This window comes from Amphiura filiformis, chromosome 14 (genome assembly GCF_039555335.1).
Source record: "Amphiura filiformis chromosome 14, Afil_fr2py, whole genome shotgun sequence".
Lineage (NCBI taxonomy): Eukaryota > Metazoa > Echinodermata > Ophiuroidea > Amphilepidida > Amphiuridae > Amphiura > Amphiura filiformis.
Genome location: NC_092641.1, coordinates 63,000,002 through 63,022,192, shown reverse-complemented (window position 1 = coordinate 63,022,192; position 22,191 = coordinate 63,000,002). Strand labels below are relative to the sequence as shown.

Here is a 22,191-nt window from a genome sequence, read left to right as displayed (position 1 = left end):
CACAACCATTTCCTTCATTTTCAGCAAGTACATAATGAACCACTCATCAAATGGTTGTCAATTCAACCATGGTCGTAAAATAGAGTCTATTGATTTTTGGTCAAAAGTGGTATTTGGAGCGTTGTGTGTAAATTCAGCGAAGCCTGCCAGTTTTCTACAGGCTTTTATGGGTTTAGGCTTTGCTAAAAACTGGGTACCCCTTCGCTAGAATGTGTTACCAAAGGCAGCAAAGCTTGGCTGAGCTCATTGAACCATTTTGGCTGTCCTCCATAATACATGTTATTTTAAATCTTGACAATGATCTGGTGATAGGCAACAGTTTAGTATGCATGATTTGGTTATAAAAATTAACAGAAATCAATCAAAATGACCACGCCACCTACCTGACACTGTGTTATATGAGCTACTGCATCTTCTACCAACTGAGCTAGCACAGTCTCTAACTCCCCACTCTTTACATGTAATAAGTCAGCCATAGAATATACATGAGGGTCATTCAACACTGTGGCACCTACCTGACACTGTGTTATATGTGCTACTGCATCTTCTACCAACTGAGCTAACACAGTCTCTAACTCCCCACTCTTTACATGTAATAAGTCAGCCATGGAATATACATGAGGGTCATTCAACACTGTGACACCTACCTGACACTGTGTTATATGTGCTACTGCATCTTCTACCAACTGAGCTAGCACAGTCTCTAACTCCCCACTCTTTACATGTAATAAGTCAGCCATGGAATATACATGAGGGTCATTCAACACTGTGACACCTACCTGACACTGTGTTATATGCGCTACTGCATCCTCTACCAACTGAGCTAACACAGTCTCTAACTCCCCACTCTTTACATGTAATAAGTCAGCCATGGAATATACATGAGGGTCATTCAACACTGTGACACCTACCTGACACTGTGTTATATGTGCTACTGCATCCTCTACCAGCTGAGCTAACACAGTCTCTAACTCCCCACTCTTTACATGTAATAAGTCAGCCATGGAATATAGTGTAGATCTCATGGTCAACACTGTGACACCTACCTGACACTGTGTTATATGCGCTACTGCATCCTCTACCAACTGAGCTAACACAGTCTCTAACTCCCCACTCTTTACATGTAATAAGTCAGCCATGGAATATACATGAGGGTCATTCAACACTGTGACACCTACCTGACACTGTGTTATATGTGCTACTGCATCCTCTACCAGCTGAGCTAACACAGTCTCTAACTCCCCACTCTTTACATGTAATAAGTCAGCCATGGAATATACATGAGGGTCATTCAACACTGTGACACCTACCTGACACTGTGTTATATGTGCTACTGCATCCTCTACCAGCTGAGCTAACACAGTCTCTAACTCCCCACTCTTTACATGTAATAAGTCAGCCATAGAATATACATGAGGGTCATTCAACACTGTGACACCTACCTGACACTGTGTTATATGTGCTACTGCATCCTCTACCAACTGAGCTAGCACAGTCTCTAACTCCCCACTCTTTACATGTAATAAGTCAGCCATAGAATATACATGAGGGTCATTCAACACTGTGACACCTACCTGACACTGTGTTATATGTGCTACTGCATCCTCTACCAACTGAGCTAACACAGTCTCTAACTCCCCACTCTTTACATGTAATAAGTCAGCCATAGAATATACATGAGGGTCATTCAACACTGTGACACCTACCTGACACTGTGTTATATGTGCTACTGCATCCTCTACCAACTGAGCTAACACAGTCTCTAACTCCCCACTCTTTACATGTAATAAGTCAGCCATGGAATATACATGAGGGTCATTCAACACTGTGACACCTACCTGACACTGTGTTATATGTGCTACTGCATCCTCTACCAGCTGAGCTAACACAGTCTCTAACTCCCCACTCTTTACATGTAACAAGTCAGCCATGGAATATACATGAGGGTCATTCAACACTGTGACACCTACCTGACACTGTGTTATATGTGCTACTGCATCCTCTACCAGCTGAGCTAACACAGTCTCTAACTCCCCACTCTTTACATGTAACAAGTCAGCCATGGAATATACATGAGGGTCATTCAGTAGATGTTGAGCGTATGACTGGAATGTCATGAGTAGACTGTAGAAAATAAATAGCATCACAAAACAAAATATTACTGTAGTTTTAAAATGTTAAGATTTAACAGCAGTTATTGTGGGCTTCCGTCCCCCGTGAAAATAAAAAATGTATCTTTTTAGGGCAAAAAATTGGGATTTTTGACCCTCCCTGAAATTGTCAAAATGTGCAAATCTATATGAAGAGCTTAGTTTCAAAACCCCTTACATCCACTTGCCCGTTTTTGAGAACACAACAAAAAAATCATCAAAAACAATCACTGATATATGGGGGTTTGCAACAAAAGCAGTTTTTGGCGGGATGCTTGGGTAGGAAGAGCAATTTCAGCTGCTGTGGCTAAAACTGGACAAATACAGCTCCTACCATCCCAGTTACATGTCTTGCAGTTCTTGTGCTTGTTAATTCTTGATATCTCTCACTCTACAGTTGCAGGTATCTTTATTTTAACCCTTTATAAACAACTCTTAAGTTTTCAAAAAAATAAACCAAAAATATATACACACAGTCACACAAAAAAGCCATGACTTACTTTTGGCTAAGTCTGCATGTCTTGAGGAAGTCCTTGAGGTAAAATAACTGGAATCTGTATTCCTGTTAGGATTGAGAAAAAAAAACAAGTTACAGAAACTACTGTAGATAGAGCTTTAAAGATGGATGTTGTGACCTGATTAACAACCTCAACCCGGCTTTTTCTCCATCAAATGGACATTTTGGTATCAGAGGAAAGCGTACATTTTGGACTCTGTGAAATACTACGGCTGAAAGGGGATTTGTTTAGATTTTTTGCATGCCAAAATGTGTTTAAAGTAGGGTTTTCCTCTCTCATTTATACATTGTTCTTATTAATTTTGCTCAAATACTAGCTCATTTTTGCCAAATATCACTTATATTGTTCTAGCACTGACTGACAAATTATTTTTTACTCCGTTTGATTCTCTTGTTGAATCTATCATCAAGAAATTGAATTATTTAAGGGATCTGGAATGAGCGTTTTGACAGTATTTTTTGTGGGACATGAGAGCACATCAGACATATTGAATTACATTCTGAATGTCCTTCTGATATCAAATAATTTTCATTTTGCACGATATAATACAAATTTTATGACAAATTATTAAAATTTGATATTTTTCACATTTTTGATATATAACAGTCCTCGAAGTAAATTTCATAAATCTAATGACATGTTCTTAAAGTGTATGTAGCTGGGATGAAAAGCAGGCGATCAATTGAAAATTTTGACCTTTCATATTGAAGATATGGATTTTTTTGCAAATAGACCTTATTTGTTTGGGTGTTTTGGGAAAAAATCTGTATCTTCAATACGAAAAGGTCAAAATTTTCAATTGATCGTCGGCTTTTCATCCCACCTACATACACTTTAAGTATAAATCATCAGATTTATAAAGTTTACTTGAGTACTGTTAAATATCAAAATATCAATTTTTAATCATTTGCCATAAAATGTGTAATACATTGCGAATTTCAAAAAATCAAAATTATTTGATATCAGAAGGACATTTTCGTATTCAGAATGAAATTCGATATGTCTGATGTGCTCTAATGTCCCACAATAAATACTGTCCAAACGTTCATACCCCATCCCTTAAGTGTAACAAATACATTTTGTGCAGTTTATATTATTAATGAATTGGAAAGTTTGATTCCTGCAGTGGAATGAAGTAGGCTAAAGAAGAAGATATTATTATTAGGGGCATGTGGCGCATTAGTCTAAGACTTTGACTCATAATTGTGAGGTAGCTTGGCGTTGTGGTTGGAATCCTCGCACCATCAACGCGTTGTGCAGTTAGGCAAGGCTCTTACCCCTATTGCCTCTCCCCGTCCACAATCTTAGAAATAATTGTTCAAACACTTTTAAGGCCTTATTGGAAATTGTCCCCCTTCTACCCCCGTACAATGTTGGCATGCCCAATACATGTATGCTCATCTTCACCATATCTTCTCCCAACATTGTTTGGTGGGGAAAGGGGAGGGGGTATGCTTAAGATGAACATTGAGACAACACTATAATTATAATTCTTATAATCCAGTGACTCATATAGCGTGCACACTATAATAAGAAGAACACAGGATTTACAGTGGGTGTTCGAACACATTTTTTCCAGAGTTGCAGGTATACAAATGGGTACTGGCTTATACAAAGCCAGGAAGGTAATATATGAGGTGTAGCGATCCCCATGCAGTAACATTATATGGAGAAGTCTGGCCCAATCGTTTTGAATAAGAGATAGGCCCTCTGCCTGTAAACACAGGTTTGTCTCTTTTTTATATTATTCTTCCCATGTACTTACGCCGAATTGGTCAAGCTGGGAGATTCATAGCGCCCTCAGCGCTTGTTGATCGAAAGACAGCATAGGCTAATAGAAATTGGCACTCCATTCATGTTGGTTGTTGTTGTGGACCAAATAATATAAATGAAAGTATCCATAAAACATGCCGGCACTTTGGCAGGGTGATTCTTTGTTGGATTATTTGATCCTATTTGTGACCTCTTCTCATAATTTATTACTTTCTTTTTCTCACAAGCCTGAAATCATCATGCATATTTTTTTTTTTTTTTGGGGGGCTTTGGGGCGCCAGCCCCGGGTAAAAAGCAGGCGGCCAAAGCGAAGGCGGCGGAAGAAGGCGGCAAAAACAGGGCGGCAAAAACTAAAGGCGGCAAAAAGAATTAGTAAATAAAAAAGCATAAAAAAATGATACAATACATCACAACGTGCTGTTTTTAGGGCGCTAATAGCGCCTGAAACCCTTTTTTTTTCTTTTTCTTTTTTTTGCTCTTCCCTTTTTTATACGACCGAGAAAAAAATTGGGTCAACCTTTTCGGGCTGTTGAGGAGGGGCGGCAAAATTGAATTTTCTTCAGCCCCCCGAGGTTGGGGCGGCCACGGTATGCCACTGATCATAGAGTGCTGTATAAAACTATGTAAGCTTAAGCTTTTACGATTTAACGATAACTTACGTGGTCTATCCGGTGGCGATATTATTTTGGGTTGACCTGGGATTTTTTTCTCCCACCTTGACCCAAAACGCTGTACTTACCTTGCATATATTGAGTTGTTTAATTCTCCTATATAGAGATGAGTTGATATCTGACACATTGAACAGTGGATCTTCATGCATCTTGTTCAATAATTCCAAGGCAAAGTTCGATATGGGGTATCTATTGAAGTCCCACTTGCGTAGAACTCGACCAGGAATGTACGCTGATGCGTTGTTATGACAACAGTGACAGAAATATTTGCCCAGATATTCACAATATCTTAGCCTCTTCATGAAACCTGATGAAAAAAAATTGCAGACGAAATATTTGTGTTGTTGAAAGTATCACATATACAATTGACTGTTGAAAAGAACTAAGCACTCTAGGAATGAGATCAGAAAATCGCACAGTACAACCAATGGTGCTAATTAATCTAGTCTTTTCCGATGCCGGTTTGATTCTCCTTCACACAAACCGTCTGCCAATGATGACATCACAAGCCCTCTTTGATCGGCTGAGCTCTTTCCCATGACATCATCATGCACAATTTGAAAGAAGGCTTTCAATACGTTAATTGGTGACTTAGTTCCCGGATGGACCTTTCTCATGGCTAGGGTTGTAGCTTCAGTGGGTGGGGGTGGGTGGGTGGCAGAGCCCACCTCTCACGCTTTAAGCCACCACTAAACATTAATTTTAGTGCTGCAGCCTATACTCAAATCAAGCTTGTAACCAAGAACAATACATTTTATTGAATTGCCTGTGATTTGTTAGTATTGCGTAAAAAGGGAAGGCATTATTGCATCCAAGGTCATGCATTTGTGTTGAAAATATGCGACACACGATCATGGTCGATTCGCAGCCTGTTGGCAGCCGTGTTCATTTCAATGAAATTTTTACTATAGCTATTTAGTATCCTATTATTAAGAGGTTTCACATAATATTATCAATACAGCTTAGGGTGTCCCAAAACAGATTAGTACCCAAAGCACTGTGACTTATACTTATTTTACTGACACTATGATGTCTTTGACAAGTCATGGCATGTAGTGGTACAAATTATTTTAGGACACCCTGTATATATTTGGGCCTAATCTACCTACCGTGTTCAATTTTCATTCCACATCCTGCACATCTGTAATTCTGTTTCACAATTAATACTTTTCTCCTGTACAAATGAAAGCAAATGAAAATGTAGCAACAGATTCAATAACAGACTTGTATGAATTGTATTAATGTCCATGACAGATGAAATGGAGATGAACTGTATTGGGAACATACTTGGGGCTCTCATGATTTGTTAAGGGGGTACCACACCCCTGGCCAATTTTGAGCCTATTTTTGCATTTTTCTCAAAAATTATAGAGCATTGGTGACAAGTTAGATATGTATATTATAGGGGCAAGGACTACAACTACTGCACTGAAAATTTCATTTCAGCACAGACAACAGTTGTGGAGTTACAGTCAAAAATGAGGGAAAACCAATATTTGATCAATAAATCAATAACTACTTGTCTTGAGTAACTGAAATTCTAGTGTAGTAACTGGATTCCTTGCCCCTATAATATGTATAATTTTTGTTACCAGTGTTTTATTAGTTTTTGAGAAAACTGCAAAAATAGTCATAAATTTATCAAGGGGTGTAGTACCCCCTTAATACATCTAATTTGATTGGTCAGATATCCCTGACACAGCCAAAGTAAATTCAGCTATTGCTGAAATGTACTATTTGCTGAAATATAATTTTTGTTTTTCCCTACATCCTCATATATCTGTGCCAAATTGTGATTCCACATTATTTCTTATTACTTTGGTGCTATTCTGGCAAAAACAACAACAAATGAAACCCCCCGCACTCTGGATGGGCTATACTTACTTTGGTGGCAGGTGAATATTGAATATAATCTGTGCTCTCGGGTGCCCATTCAAGATTGCCTCTTATGATATATATCATATCTTTGTGAAATAGGCCATAGATGGGACAGGATTACTTACTTTGGTGGAGGGTGAATATTGAATATAATCTGTGCTCTCGGTGGTGCCCATTCAAGATTGCCTCTTATGATATATATCATATCTTTGTGAAATAGGCCATAGATGGGACAGGATTACTTACTTTGGTGGAGGGTGAATATTGAATATAATCTGTGCTCTCGGTGGTGCCCATTCAAGATTGCCTCGTATGATATGTATCATATCTTTGTGTAATAGGCCATAGATGGGACAGGATTACTTACTTTGGTGGTGGGTGAATATTGAATATAATCTGTGCTCTCGGTGGTGCCCATTCAAGATTGCCTCTTATACGAGTCTGTGTGGAAATAAGGAGAAAGAATGCCAAAGAATTAATACATTCAACAAATACACTTCAACTATTATCATATGCAATTAACCCTTAATTAAGCGCCACTACACTAAATAGCAACCCTCTCACAGGAGACTTGCAATTAGTCATGACTCAAGACTCGAAAACGAAATGACTCCAAATCAAATTTCGAATTATAGAGCTTATACATTGACTTGAATCTTATGACTCGACTCGAGCTGCTAGAAATGACATGACTTTCATATTTCTACCAATTTTCATAGCAAAGATGGAATTGAGAAAATCAACTGTGACTGTAACCAATCGTGTAGCGCAGAACAATATGACGACTTTATATAATTTCATTTACCGACATCAACAATAGCAAGTACTCCCGTTGGCAATAACAAGACATGGATGGACAAAATGGAAGCAATTTGAAATGAACGTCTTTAAAAGTGTAAAGACGCTGTTTGAAAGGACCAATCGTGTTTAATGAGAAACTATGTACCATCAAGCGGATGTTGCGATTTAGCTTACTCAAACGATGATTACAAATTTCTTGTTACTACCATATGGAAAATCGGACCGAGTCATTCGAAGAACGTTTTACTTGTTCTCCACGACAACGGTTCCAGAGGATTTAGAAAAAAGACAACCGGATCCTTATAAGCTAATGAGCAAAATGCATGATTTCAATTCAAAGCTCACCAATTATTTCAAAGTCATATTTGTTCGTCATTCATTTGCAAGATTAGTGTCCACATATCGTGACAAAGGCAATGGAACAAAGATTGAATTTTATCGGAATAAAACAGAGAGATGTTACGAAAAGTTTGTAAGGGGGCTACTGCTGCGCATATTCAACCAGCAAATGTGATATTTGTGACACGATCTGGTCCAATTTTTGAAAATTGAGTTACTGTAATTATTACATTATACATACAATAGGCTATCATTTACTGAAAACGCCAAAGGCCTATCATACATGGTTCTAAAGTTATGAAGTTTTTTGATGTCTATTTTCTTATGTATTTTATTGTTTTTTACTCCATATATTTAAATGCCTTTATCTCAGTTTCAAATTTGCCGCCTTCAGCCCCCGTGGACCAGATCGTGTCACATTTTTAAAATTCATAACATGGGTTACCACAGATGGTCACAATAGCAATAAGCATTGGAGGCCAATCAATTCTAAATACCCTACAGATGTGTCAAATTCAGTATGATTTTATTGGAAAACTTGAAACAATACCAGACAATACCTCCTAACTATTTAACCCCTAGACACTACTGGTCATCTAACAGCATTTCTGATTGGTTGTTAACTTGAACTGCTCATTTCAATTGCCAATTATGACTAGGCTTTAAACTATTTATGATTAAAGTTGCATTTGCAGATGATCTTATTAATACCCTCCTTGATTGGTTCAAAATTGGACACAATATTCATTTTGGCCAATCGGCAGGCAGTTCTCATGGGGTTAAACTGCTGGGAGTTGACGGCTTACTGAGGCAATATTCCAACAACAAGGTTGACACAAGTATATAAACTCGACACAAGTATACAACTCCGTCCTGTTGACCATTTTGATCCAATTGCAGGCCGCTATTTCCCAAAATGCTATCTTTGGGGACCTTTCTGGATGGACCGTTGGCGGAGGCACCATACCTCCCAATATTCTCACCATCAGCCAACGCCCTGACTTGGTTATCATAAATAACAACACCAAACGCATTCAAGTTGATAAACTCACCATCCCTTTCGAAATGAACATGAACAAAGTGCATAGTAGAACAAGTACCGTCGGATCCGTAGCGGTCGCTGCGGGACAAGGAATTCAATTTTGCAGTTATGGTGTCTTACAAAAATTTCAAAAATTTCAAAAAAAAAAAAAAAAAAATCGGAAAAAAAAAATTTGAGAAAAAAAAAAAAAAAAATTAGGAAAAAAAAAAAATTCGGAAAAAAAAATTCAAAAAAAAAAAAAAAAGTTCAAAAAAAAAAAAAATCTCAATTTCCCTTAATTCTCTTCAATTTCCCTCATTTTCCCAAATTTGGAATGAAACTCTTTTCCAGTATGGGTCCGTATAGGCCCTCCCCTCACCAAGTACCATAGCCATGCGACAAACAATGTAGACATAACAGCATTTTTTTAGCGTTTGTTACTAACGGACTAACGGACGCACGGACGGACTAACGGAGAGACATGGTGACTTATAGAGCTGCTACCCGCAGCTAAAAATTGAGATGTATGGATCTTTGATGAACGATCTTGAAATGTGTCCCAACTTCAAAGCCGATCTGCTCCGTGTAGAAATTGGTGCTAGAGTGGAATAGCTCAGTTAGATCTCACGACCTTGCAGTTCAAATTCCAAGATCTAACCTTGTTAGTCATGAGCACTCTTTCATTCCATCTACAGCCCGCACATGGAATGCACTTCCGCCTCACTTTCCTAGTATTGTGAAACGGACCAGCTTCAAAAAGGAGGTTAATAGCTATCTAGGCGCCAACCCGTCAGCTTTATCGATATGATAACAGTTGTTAATGCCTTGATATGTCTTGACATAAAAAGTAGCGCCACCAATCTTACCTTCTTATCCGGTAACGTATAGAGGTCAGAATTCTCACCATCATCTGGGGAGATGGGCAACGACTTTGGTAGTGGTAACAGCTAGAATTAAAACACAACATATAGATAATTATTAGAAGGTTGTTCAATATTTATTGTTATATCACTCATGCACAAATTCTAAGCGGTTCATTGGTTGATTGCCATTTATCATGTTTACCATCAGCCTCTCTGTGAGACGACTCGCCGATTTTGTTATGGGTTAGCACTGCCCTAATGTATCAATGATGTTTCAATTGGCATGGGGTGAGTTTACTTACTGCTTGTGGTGCATCCTGTTCTGAGACCATCCATTCTAGATCAGAAGCAGCAGGCAGTTGCTTGCTAGAGAACTTCTTTAGTAGTGATAAGGCCACGGTTTCAGCAGTTGACAAGAGTGTACTGTTGGTGCTGTTTTCTAGTGAGTTATTGGCTTTCTGTATATCAGCATCTGAAGAAGAATACAATGGAGATAATGGGCTATTCCTGTTGAAATCCATACACCCCCAATGGAAGACATGACCTTAATCTTTCACACAAGGAGTGTGAATTTCAAATGGGGTTACCTGCATTGGGTGACTCCATCTGAAATGTGTATGAGATTAAGGTCATGTTCTCAATAGGGGGAAGGTGGATTTCAATTGGAATAGTCCATTAATAGAAACTTTACTACAATTCGCTGTAGAAGTAACGTAAAGTTACCATAGCAATAGATGAATACAATTTTTAAATAGATTGCCCTGCACTACAACGTTCACGCGGTACCTATGCATTGAACCATAGTTGTCTCAGAAATGCTAATCATTCGCACCTGTAAGATTAGTATCTTTGAAAATAGCGGTATTGTATTCAATCTCTGATTGCAGACATATATAGGTGATGATTGCAACCTGCTTGTAGTGCAGGGCGATCTATTCAAAAATTGTATTCATTTATCCGATTATTACGTCACTTCTACACCGAATATTGTCAATCTTGTCCAAAAAAATAAAGCTAGGTTAATGTCCACTAACCTGAGTAAAGTGAGGCTAATGATGCAGTTAAACCAGTTGACTGTTGAGCTAACAGGTTGGTTCCACCAGCAGGGTCAGAGAGGTCAAACTCTTCAACTTCATCACTGCTACCAAATTCATCTGTCACAAGGTTAGAATATATGATAACATTTTAATATATTGCTGTATGTTTGTTTGAATGTCTAGGTGGGGGTGAGTTTGCCGAAAAACGAGGACACACAATGACATTTCACATTTAAACCAGAGACTTTTTTGCAATGTGGGACCATTCTCGGTTCAAGGAAGTCTACAAATGACCAGTTCCATGTATCATGCATTTGCGAAATAGATCCTCTATTACACACGAGATATTATGTCTGGAGTTGCTAGGTAAAATTCCATACACACAAAAATACACACACACAAAAATGTCGGAAAACGTCCTCGGTATGTCGATTAAATGTGGATTCAGACATCCGCATTTGCATAGTCCTAAATGGGGTCCACGTTTGGAGGGGATTACACGTGGGGTACATGTGAATGTGGCAGGGGTAGGGATGATTTTTAACTCTGGATGGTGCTGTCACTGGGATGAGCTAAATTGACCTAATCATGCATTTTATAACAGCTAATACAAACCTGATGAATCTGGAGAATCTTGGGATGAGCTATAGGCACTGCTGGAAGTAGTGGCTGTAGTAAGAAAAAATATTAGAAAAATTAATAAATCTTGGCTTTAGTTTCACAGAATTTTCTATTTTAAATACAGTTATATACAGTCACAGTACTGAAATACCCTGGCCTACGGGTGTCTCTCTACCTTTTCTGGCTTTCCTTGTTCACCTTTTAGTGATAAAATAGTGTAATATTTAAGCTTGACCGTGACTACGCATTCTGCAAAGTCACTGACCTTCGACCAACGTGTGAGACCCTGGACGCATGATTGACAGTTTCGACGCATCTGACTTGTTGTTTCAGTGTTCAGCATAGGGCGCAGATCCTGGCATGGCGTATTTTTGATCTTTTCTATTTCATATAGAAACCAAATTATCCCCTGTTTTGCATTGTGATCTATTATCCAAATTAGCGCTGATTGTTTCTTGGGGTCCCATTGTTTTCCCCTCTCTTGATAGCTTTTGCGTCACCCTTTTCGGCACGTAGACATACGGCGAAAAGGGAAACGCACTACGCAGTATGGAGACGGGAAATGCGGTGGTTAACTCCACTTTCTGATTGGCTAGTTGTAGTCGTGGCGTCGGCTAGTTGAGAGGGCGGGCTTTCATTTGCGTCTCCCTCTCAGCTAGGCGACGACAAGGCGTCACTTTTCAGTTGGAGCCCTTTCAGTTAACACATATTATTTTTCTATGCTGCATTGATGACCAATAGGATTAAATAGACTGGACATACATTCATATAGCGGTTGATTTTGTTGTTAGGAATACATGCGGAATAAATTATGTTGTACTATTGAAAGGAAACACAATCATCTCTTTTAGCTCCATATTTCTGTTGCCTTCGTTTATTTTCTTATCCTTATCCATTTTGCCACTCTGGTTCCGAGCCAAAGCATTACAGTACAATGCTGGTGTAGGCTATATGTGTCACTTGATATACGAGGGGGTATCCAAAAGTTTTTGACATCACCCAGAAGGAAAAGAGCTATATCTATGAAATTTTGTCAGTGTAATCACTGGTCCTTATGTACATTATGGTCCAAAAATGGTCTCATAAGTATGTTTACTTTTTTTACAGGTGGCGCTAGATGGGCAGCAGGCGCATAACCTTTTCATGATAAGATCCTCCACTTTCTTGAGCTTCTTCACTGTGGCCGCATCATCCGTAAGTCAAAAAGCAACAGTGCCATATGATGGGCAATCATCACCATAGATAGCTTTCATTTCATCATAGATTTTCTGAGCATTGTAGGCCTAACCCTCCAAATGTAGGAACTTAATCACGCTGCATGCCTCAATTTTCACCATCTTGAAGGTTATGCGCCTACTGCCCATCTAGCGCCACGTGTAAAAAGAGTAAGCGTACTTATGAGACCATTTTTGGCCCATAATGTCCAGTGATTACACTGACAAAATTTCATTGATATAGCTCTTTTCCTTCTGGGTGATGTCAAAAACTTTTGGATACCCCCTCGTATTGTACATTTCCATTTAATTATCATCGTAAATACCACATATTTTGTGTAGGTGCGGTGCCCATGAGATTCTACACACATCATTTATGGCGCAAGGATAGATGCAGAGTATTAAACAAATAATAGAGGCTGTCAGCCTTTTCCGTGGGATCCGCCATCTTGTGGGTAATGCCGTTCTGCATGTCATGCGTTAGACATTACGCCCCTCTCGATTACGCGGAAGTCGCAGTACATGATGCAACTCTTCAGTCAAGCATCAACGCGGTGATCTTAGCAATAATTACCCTTTTTGGTGATTCCCAGAGCAAAAATGGTAACAAATTTTGGGAATCCCATGTCTTCTTTAGGGAGGGGGGGGGGGGTGCCTTTAATTTCTGGAATAGCCCAATGTCACTTCGCTGATTGGGGGTTCACAAGATATGCTAACATCACCCATCCAGTTAATAGACTTACTTGTGCCCACAGGAAATAAATTTTGATAGATACTTTATCATTACATAAACAGAACTTACTGTCCATTTTCGTTGGTTCATTAAATGCAGCAGAGAATATCTTTGCTCGTTTCTTTTCACTCCTTCGTAATCTTATCCTTTGTTTTAACTCCTGTATTTCATCGTCATCGGATTCGTGATCTGAGGGTGATTTGCTGACTTGTTTGACTTTGATTTGTTCAACTGCGGCTATGATGGCTTCAGAAATACAGAAATGGGCATTTTCCTGTAGGAAAAACAAAATGAAACCATTCGCAATCTGGATTCAGTGTCACAAGGTAATAGAATTGGACGTAACCACCAGGGGCACTACTGGCCAAATTATGTCAAGCCTCTAAGAACTATTTTGATTGGTTGCAAATAAGATTCTATTATGTATTGAGCCAATTAGAGACAGGATAAGAATAGGCAGTAGGACTGAATGGAGATAAGTTTAAAATTACTGAATGATTTAAAAGCTCTTTTTTGATCGGTTATTCAGTTACTATTGTTGTATTATTAACCAATCAGGAAGGTACGTAGTAGTGTCCATGGGGTTAATTGATATACCGTTATTTTGGCAGAAAAAGAGTTAAATTTTGACATCCTCAAATGAAAAACAAACCTTGGATCTTTTGGAAGTTCAATTCAAGAAGAAAGGTCAGAAAATCTGAAACAGAATTGCCTGTGTATGATAGCAGCCCATTAAATGCAAGCGACAATTTCAAGCTTGAACCTACCCACCTCAAGCCTTGGCATATTATCAACGTCGATCCGATACCAATGATTGAGTTCAACAAAATTATGACCTCAATCATCAGCATCAAATCGATATCAATAACATGTCGAGGCTTGAGGTGGGTAGGTTCAAGCTTCAAATTGATGCTTTCATAAATGCATGGAATCAAACTCTCTATAACTAAAGCGTTAAAACACGTTTTTCTATGAAGATCACATGTCGGGATAACAGAGAGATCCATAAAAAAGAGGTCCGGATAGAAGAGGTTGGACTGTAGTATATAGATTTTACAAATAACAATAATTCCAGTTTTATATTCTCTAATTCTTACCTTATCCAGTTCTGGACAGTTGTGAAAATCTTGGGAAGACAGAAAGCTTGTGAGAGATTGTCCTACAGTTGGTTGAGGGAAATAACACTCAGTGGCAGGGGATACAGCACCTATAGAGTAAAACAAGAATTATGTGTAAATAATCTTGGGAAGACAGAAAGCTTGTGAGCGATTGTCCTACAGTTGGTTGAGGGAAATAACACTCAGTGGCGGGGGATACAGCACCTATAGAGTAAAACAAGAATTATGTGTAAATAATCTTGGGAAGACAGAAAGCTTGTGAGCGATTGTCCTAGAGTTGGTTGAGGGAAATAACACTCAGTGGCAGGGGATACAGCACCTATAGAGTAAAACAAGAATTATGTGTAAATAATCTTGGGAAGACAGAAAGCTTGTGAGAGATTGTCCTACAGTTGGTTGTGGGAAATAACACTCAGTGGCAGGGGATACAGCACCTATAGAGTAAAACAAGAATTATGTGTAAATAATCTTGAGAAGACAGAAAGCTTGTGAGAGATTGTCCTAGAGTTGGTTGAGGGAAATAACACTCAGTGGCAGGGGATACAGCACCTATAGAGTAAAACAAGAATTATGTGTAAATAATCTTAGGAAGACAGAAAGCTTGTGAGAGATTGTCCTAGAGTTGGTTGAGGGAAATAACACTCAGTGGCAGGGGATACAGCACCTACAGAGTAAAACAAGAATTATGTGTAAATAATCTTAGGAAGACAGAAAGCTTGTGAGCGATTGTCCTACAGTTGGTTGTGGGAAATAACACTCAGTGGCAGGGGATACAGCACCTACAGAGTAAAACAAGAATTATGTGTAAATAATCTTAGGAAGACAGAAAGCTTGTGAGAGATTGTCCTACAGTTGGTTGAGGGAAATAACACTCAGTGGCAGGGGACACAGCACCTATAGAGTAAAACAAGAATTATGTGTAAATAATCTTGAGAAGACAGAAAGCTTGTGAGCGATTGTCCTACAGTTGGTTGTGGGAAATAACACTCAGTGGCAGGGGATACAGCACCTACAGAGTAAAACAAGAATTATGTGTAAATAATCTTAGGAAGACAGAAAGCTTGTGAGAGATTGTCCTACAGTTGGTTGAGGGAAATAACACTCAGTGGCAGGGGATACAGCACCTATAGAGTAAAACAAGAATTATGTGTAAATAATCTTAGGAAGACAGAAAGCTTGTGAGAGATTGTCCAACAGTTGGTTGAGGGAAATAACACTCAGTGGCAGGGGATACAGCACCTACAGAGTAAAACAAGAATTATGTGTAAATAATCTTGAGAAGACAGAAAGCTTGTGAGCGATTGTCCTACAGTTGGTTGTGGGAAATAACACTCAGTGGCAGGGGATACAGCACCTACAGAGTAAAACAAGAATTATGTGTAAATAATCTTGAGAAGACAGAAAGCTTGTGAGCGATTGTCCTACAGTTGGTTGTGGGAAATAACACTCAGTGGCAGGGGACACAGCACCTATAGAGTAAAACAAGAATTATGTGTAAATAATCTTAGGAAGACAGAAAGCTTGTGAGCGATTGTCCTACAGTTGGTTGTGGGAAATAACACTCAGTGGCAGGGGACACAGCACCTACAGAGTAAAACAAGAATTATGTGTAAATAATCTTAGGAAGACAGAAAGCTTGTGAGAGATTGTCCTACAGTTGGTTGAGGGAAATAACACTCAGTGGCAGGGGATACAGCACCTATAGAGTAAAACAAGAATTATGTGTAAATAATCTTGGGAAGACAGAAAGCTTGTGAGCGATTGTCCTACAGTTGGTTGAGGGAAATAACACTCAGTGGCAGGGGATACAGCACCTATAGAGTAAAACAAGAATTATGTGTAAATAATCTTAGGAAGACAGAAAGCTTGTGAGCGATTGTCCTACAGTTGGTTGAGGGAAATAACACTCAGTGGCAGGGGATACAGCACCTATATAGAGTAAAAACAAGAATTATGTGTAAATAATCTTAGGAAGACAGAAAGCTTGTGAGCGATTGTCCTACAGTTGGTTGTGGGAAATAACACTCAGTGGCGGGGGATACAGCACCTATAGAGTAAAACAAGAATTATGTGTAAATAATCTTGAGAAGACAGAAAGCTTGTGAGAGATTGTCCTACAGTTGGTTGAGGGAAATAACACTCAGTGGCAGGGGATACAGCACCTATAGAGTAAAACAAGAATTATGTGTAAATAATCTTGGGAAGACAGAAAGCTTGTGAGCGATTGTCCTACAGTTGGTTGTGGGAAATAACACTCAGTGGCAGGGGATACAGCACCTATAGAGTAAAACAAGAATTATGTGTAAATAATCTTGAGAAGACAGAAAGCTTGTGAGCGATTGTCCTACAGTTGGTTGTGGGAAATAACACTCAGTGGCGGGGATACAGCACCTATAGAGTAAAACAAAATTATGTGTAAATAATCTTGGGAAGACAGAAAGCTTGTGAGAGATTGTCCTACAGTTGGTTGAGGAAATAACACTCAGTGGCGGGGATACAGCACCTATAGAGTAAAACAAGAATTATGTGTAAATAATCTTAGGAAGACAGAAAGCTTGTGAGAGATTGTCCTACAGTTGGTTGAGGGAAATAACACTCAGTGGCAGGGGATACAGCACCTATAGAGTAAAACAAGAATTATGTGTAAATAATCTTGGGAAGACAGAAAGCTTGTGAGCGATTGTCCTACAGTTGGTTGTGGGAAATAACACTCAGTGGCAGGGGATACAGCACCTATAGAGTAAAACAAGAATTATGTGTAAATAATCTTAGGAAGACAGAAAGCTTGTGAGAGATTGTCCTACAGTTGGTTGAGGGAAATAACACTCAGTGGCGGGGGATACAGCACCTACAGAGTAAAACAAGAATTATGTGTAAATAATCTTAGGAAGACAGAAAGCTTGGTTGTGGGAAATAACACTCAGTGGCGGGGGATACAGCACCTATAGAGTAAAACAAGAATTATGTGTAAATAATCTTGGGAAGACAGAAAGCTTGTGAGCGATTGTCCTAGAGTTGGTTGCGGGAAATAACACTCAGTGGCGGGGGATACAGCACCTATAGAGTAAAACAAGAATTATGTGTAAATAATCTTGGGAAGACAGAAAGCTTGTGAGAGATTGTCCTACAGTTGGTTGAGGGAAATAACACTCAGTGGCAGGGGATACAGCACCTATATAGAGTAAAACAAGAATTATGTGTAAATAATCTTGGGAAGACAGAAAACTTGTGAGGACAGCAAACTTGTCCTAGAGTTGCTTGAGGAAAATAACACTCAGTGGCAGGGGATGTGTGGAAATAATCTCCTTCTTCTTGAGTCGACAGGGCTTAGCAGCATCTTGTCAACTTGTTGGTGGCTAGAAATTTATTACTGCACACATGACAATGTGTCTTTAAAAAGAACTTAAAAGTTCTTGTGCTGTGCTTTGTTGCTGTAAGAGGAAACAACACATCTGGATTTATTCATTAATTAGTGCTATAACAAGCTCAACACTTTATGGCGAAAAATAATCCATGATAATTAAATTGTCAATGGTCAAGGTCCAGAGCAGTGTAAAAAAATTTCTGGTAATAGTTACTGCACAACAAAGATGTTGGCTACAGAGTTGGCCTGGTCAACTATGCTTCCTCTTTACAAATGTATGTGCTGTTTGAAGGCTTCCAAACCAGGTGATGATACATTTGATTCTGTGGCTCCGTTCCATTCTTGTGTGGTGCAAGGGGAAAAGGAGTATCTGTATGAGTTGACTGTAGTGGCTCACATGTGAAGTTTTCTGCTGTGACTCCCGCTACAGCGGCTGTCAGACGCTGGCATCAAACATTCTATTTTTTCTTTCTGATGCCAACAAGTTGATTATCAATCTTGTGCACCATAATACACCACAGCTGGAAGGTGCCAATATAGGAATAATCTATATCAAATATGGTCATGTACACACAGATCATACCAGAGATAAAACAAATTGGGATTTGACAGCTAACTAGAAAATAGTATATATATGTGTAAACCGCCATTATCCTGCCAATGCGTATCCGCAATTTCTACCAGCTGCATCGCATCCATGCTCCGCGTTCAAGTAACAAAATTACCCATAAAAATCACAGCTTGCTACATCCAAGATTAGACTTTTTCAAGCCTGCTAAAGTGTATTTTTTTCAAATGTTGAACAGCTATTTTTAATGACATTTTTAGCGCACACAAGAACCAACTTTTATTCTACATCATATCGACCAACAATCCAATTATCCGGACCAACAATGTTAGAAATTATTGTTCGAACACTTTAAAGGCCTTATTGGAAATGGTCCCCCTTCCACCCCCGTACAATGTTGGCATGCCCAATATGCTCATCTTCACCATATCTTCTCCCAACATTGATTGGTGGGGAAAGGGGAGGGGATATGCTTATGAACATTGAGAGAACTCTATTATAATTCTTAGTTTCCAGTGACTCATATAGCGTGCGTACAATACTAAGTAGAACATGGGAATTACAGTGTGTGTTCGAACACATTTTTTTCCGGGATTGAAGATACCGTTTCAAACACGAAAATTGACCTAAATTTACACACCTACACATAAGACTTGGCGATAGTCTATTCAGATATCGTTGTCAAGCTCAAGGTGATTGACCCCCGATGAATGACAGTTGGGTACTGTACGCGATGCGGATCGCGAAGCCATGGTAGCGGGGGTGCTAAAGGACATGCTTTTAGCACCCATTAAGCATCCCAGCACCCCAATGGCGGCCTCCATGCATGTACCGGGGGTGTTAAAGCTGGAACCAAAACAACAGCGGAATCGCTGGTAAATCGAACTGGAAAACGCATACCAGCAAAATTTACTGTCAAGGGGCTGATCATACTTGATGCACTGTAAAGAATAGGCTGCACGAAGCGACCCGCGGTACCCGGCCATTCTTTACGCACACCACTGTCTCAAGTGACTCACTTGACTTACCATTTTCAAGAAAGCTCCCTCTTCGTTCCCTCCTCCTGTCTGCGTCTGGTAGTGATGAAGATAAAGCAGAGCTATCCGACTTATTAAGCCTACTATCATCACCAGTTTCACTAACAACACCTTGAAAAACAGAATAAAAAAAATTAATTATTTAGGAGTAAAAAAAAATTGTAAACGTATGTGCCAAACCGGTGAGAGGCTGCAGTTTGTGCAAAACAACTAAAACACTCACTCTGTCATGCCAATTGGCTATTTCGGTTGAAATACATACACCACCTATGTTAAGATCTCCCAGACCGGGGTGTAGCCGGGGGGGGGGGGGTCGTGTAGATTTCAAATGGAGTCATCTGTCCAGGTAACCCCACTTGAAATTCACACTCCCTGTGTTGGAGATTAAGATCATGTCTTCCATAGGGGTTGTTCAGATTTCAACAGGAAGACATATAGGCCATTCAAATGTGTGGTCCTATTCTTTGGAACACTTTACAAAAATGGTGGTGTACGATGGTCGATGGGTCATGTGATTTCAATTTGACTGCTAACTGCTGGAAATTAGAACGCCCACCTCTAAAATCCATTTCGCTACAATGGGCTACCACTTTTGAAATCTGCCATACCCCTGTGGATGATTGAAGAAAGGTCTTCCACAGAGGGTGTATGTTTTTTTTAATGGATTTGGCTACTTTTAATTATTTTGAAACCCATACTCCCCTGTATATGGGTTTACCTACACATACATGTATACCTTCCACAACTGGAGTGAGTATTTCAAATCAAATTAAATCAAATCTTGTTGGTGATTTAATGTGCACTTCACCGTGGTACCAGAACATGTCAACAATATTTACAATGTATTCGACTGTCACCGAGATATATCAGAATTATTTCGCTTCAACAAGGGCACAAACAGTAGCGCAGTTCCTCTCAGCACTAAGATTGTAATTATCCACTAACAGCTAGCCATTACACCTGAGTGGTGAGAAGCAAGCAAGGTGAAGTGCCTAGCCTAAGAGAGCAAGTAACATTGCAATGCAGGGATTCAAACCCAAACAGCTTCATGATTAGGAGTCAAAGTCTATACCTGTTATACCACTGTGCTCTCTAAAATGGCAGCTACACTTCCTCAGGGGGAGTGTGGATTTCAAGTGGAATAGCCCAATGCAAGGGAATCAGAAGGAACAAGCCTCCTAACTGCTATTGGAATGTTGATACTGAATTACCATACCTTGTTTTGACAGCTGAGCATCAGACTGTGATCTCTTATGCAGGGTCTTCCTCTTCACTGCCACCTGACTGCTCTTCTCCAATAGATTGGCTGCACTACTGTAATGTTTACTCTGTGCAAGAGTTCTCTGTTTATATCTTGCTTTAGCGGTATCATCTTCCTTCTCCTTGTCCGCATTTGGTGAGTTCAAATTTTCATTCGACGACAACTTTTGATTTTTTGATTTTAACCGCCCACACTTCTTACAAGTATTTTCAGAAGCAGCATCTTTGGTATGATTCGATATCGTTTCACCTTCGTCATCCTCATCCATGTCCCCATTAAACAAGGCACTTCTGTTGCACTCGCAGACTTTGACATTGACCCTCTCCATTGCAGGAGATCCTGATGGGGTCGATGTCTTTGATGACTTCACGGATGCCACTGGTGCTGAAAAGTCTGCGCCACTTAGAAACTGCATATTCAAAAGCGGATCATTTCCAACAACACTACTCAAGTTGTTTTCACTTCCACCGTAAGTATTTTTACCATCAGCAGTGTCCAGAACCGTCTGGAGTATGTTCCTTGCGGCATGTCGTTGCACCTCGCCACCGCTCGGAGGTGGTGTGTGAGGCACGGCATGTTCACCTGACGTTTCTAGGATGCTGTCCGCGGGAGGGGATGCAAATGGAGGAGGCTGGATGACTAGATCCTCGACGGACTGATGCTTCCTGGCTGGGATGATGTTTTGTTGGTGGGGTGTGTTTCTTGGTTTATTTTCGAGAAAGGTGGCATCATCGGTTGTGGTGGTGGTGGAGGTGGTGGTGAAGTCTTTTGGTATTTGAAGCTGGAAAAGATTAAAACAAAAATATATATATAAATTTAAGCTAAAAAAAGCTAGGACAAAAAATCTTCTTTTTGACCAATCGGCAGGTAGTTCTCATAGGGTTAATACTGAAGGATTCAATCTCAATGCCTGTACTTTAATGCAGAACATAAACAACATAAAAAGCATGAAAAGATTGACAACACTCAACACTTTTGATTTTATATGCAGCTAAAAAGGTTGACTTTAAGTTCAGCATACAAAACCCCACAGAAGGTGCCTACTGATATGCGAATAATTATGACATCACATAAAAACATGGTAGTTGTTTTCGAAATTATACATTTAGATTTTTTAAGGGATCCAAAATGAGCGTTTATTGCGTTTCGACAGTATTTTTTGTGGGACATGAGAGCACCTCAGACCTATCGAATCGCATTCTGAATCGAAGCATGTCTTTCTGA

The 22,191-nt window shown here is 39.5% G+C and overlaps 1 protein-coding gene across 1 annotated transcript in view; it reads right to left on the bottom strand.

Moving 5' to 3' along the window:
• Positions 1–22,191, bottom strand: part of LOC140169565 (run domain Beclin-1-interacting and cysteine-rich domain-containing protein-like) — a 53,722-nt gene that overhangs the window by 4,252 nt on the left and 27,279 nt on the right. The window contains exons 5-16 of the mRNA XM_072192829.1: positions 20,923–21,748; positions 14,717–14,826; positions 13,689–13,893; positions 11,667–11,720; positions 11,049–11,168; positions 10,317–10,486; positions 10,018–10,098; positions 7,358–7,431; positions 6,222–6,286; positions 5,181–5,419; positions 2,651–2,712; positions 1,971–2,124 (exon numbers count right to left, since the gene is read on the bottom strand). Of these exons, the coding sequence (XP_072048930.1) occupies positions 1,971–2,124; positions 2,651–2,712; positions 5,181–5,419; positions 6,222–6,286; positions 7,358–7,431; positions 10,018–10,098; positions 10,317–10,486; positions 11,049–11,168; positions 11,667–11,720; positions 13,689–13,893; positions 14,717–14,826; positions 20,923–21,748 (2,160 nt within the window). The remainder of the gene's footprint in view (positions 1–1,970; positions 2,125–2,650; positions 2,713–5,180; positions 5,420–6,221; positions 6,287–7,357; positions 7,432–10,017; positions 10,099–10,316; positions 10,487–11,048; positions 11,169–11,666; positions 11,721–13,688; positions 13,894–14,716; positions 14,827–20,922; positions 21,749–22,191) is intronic.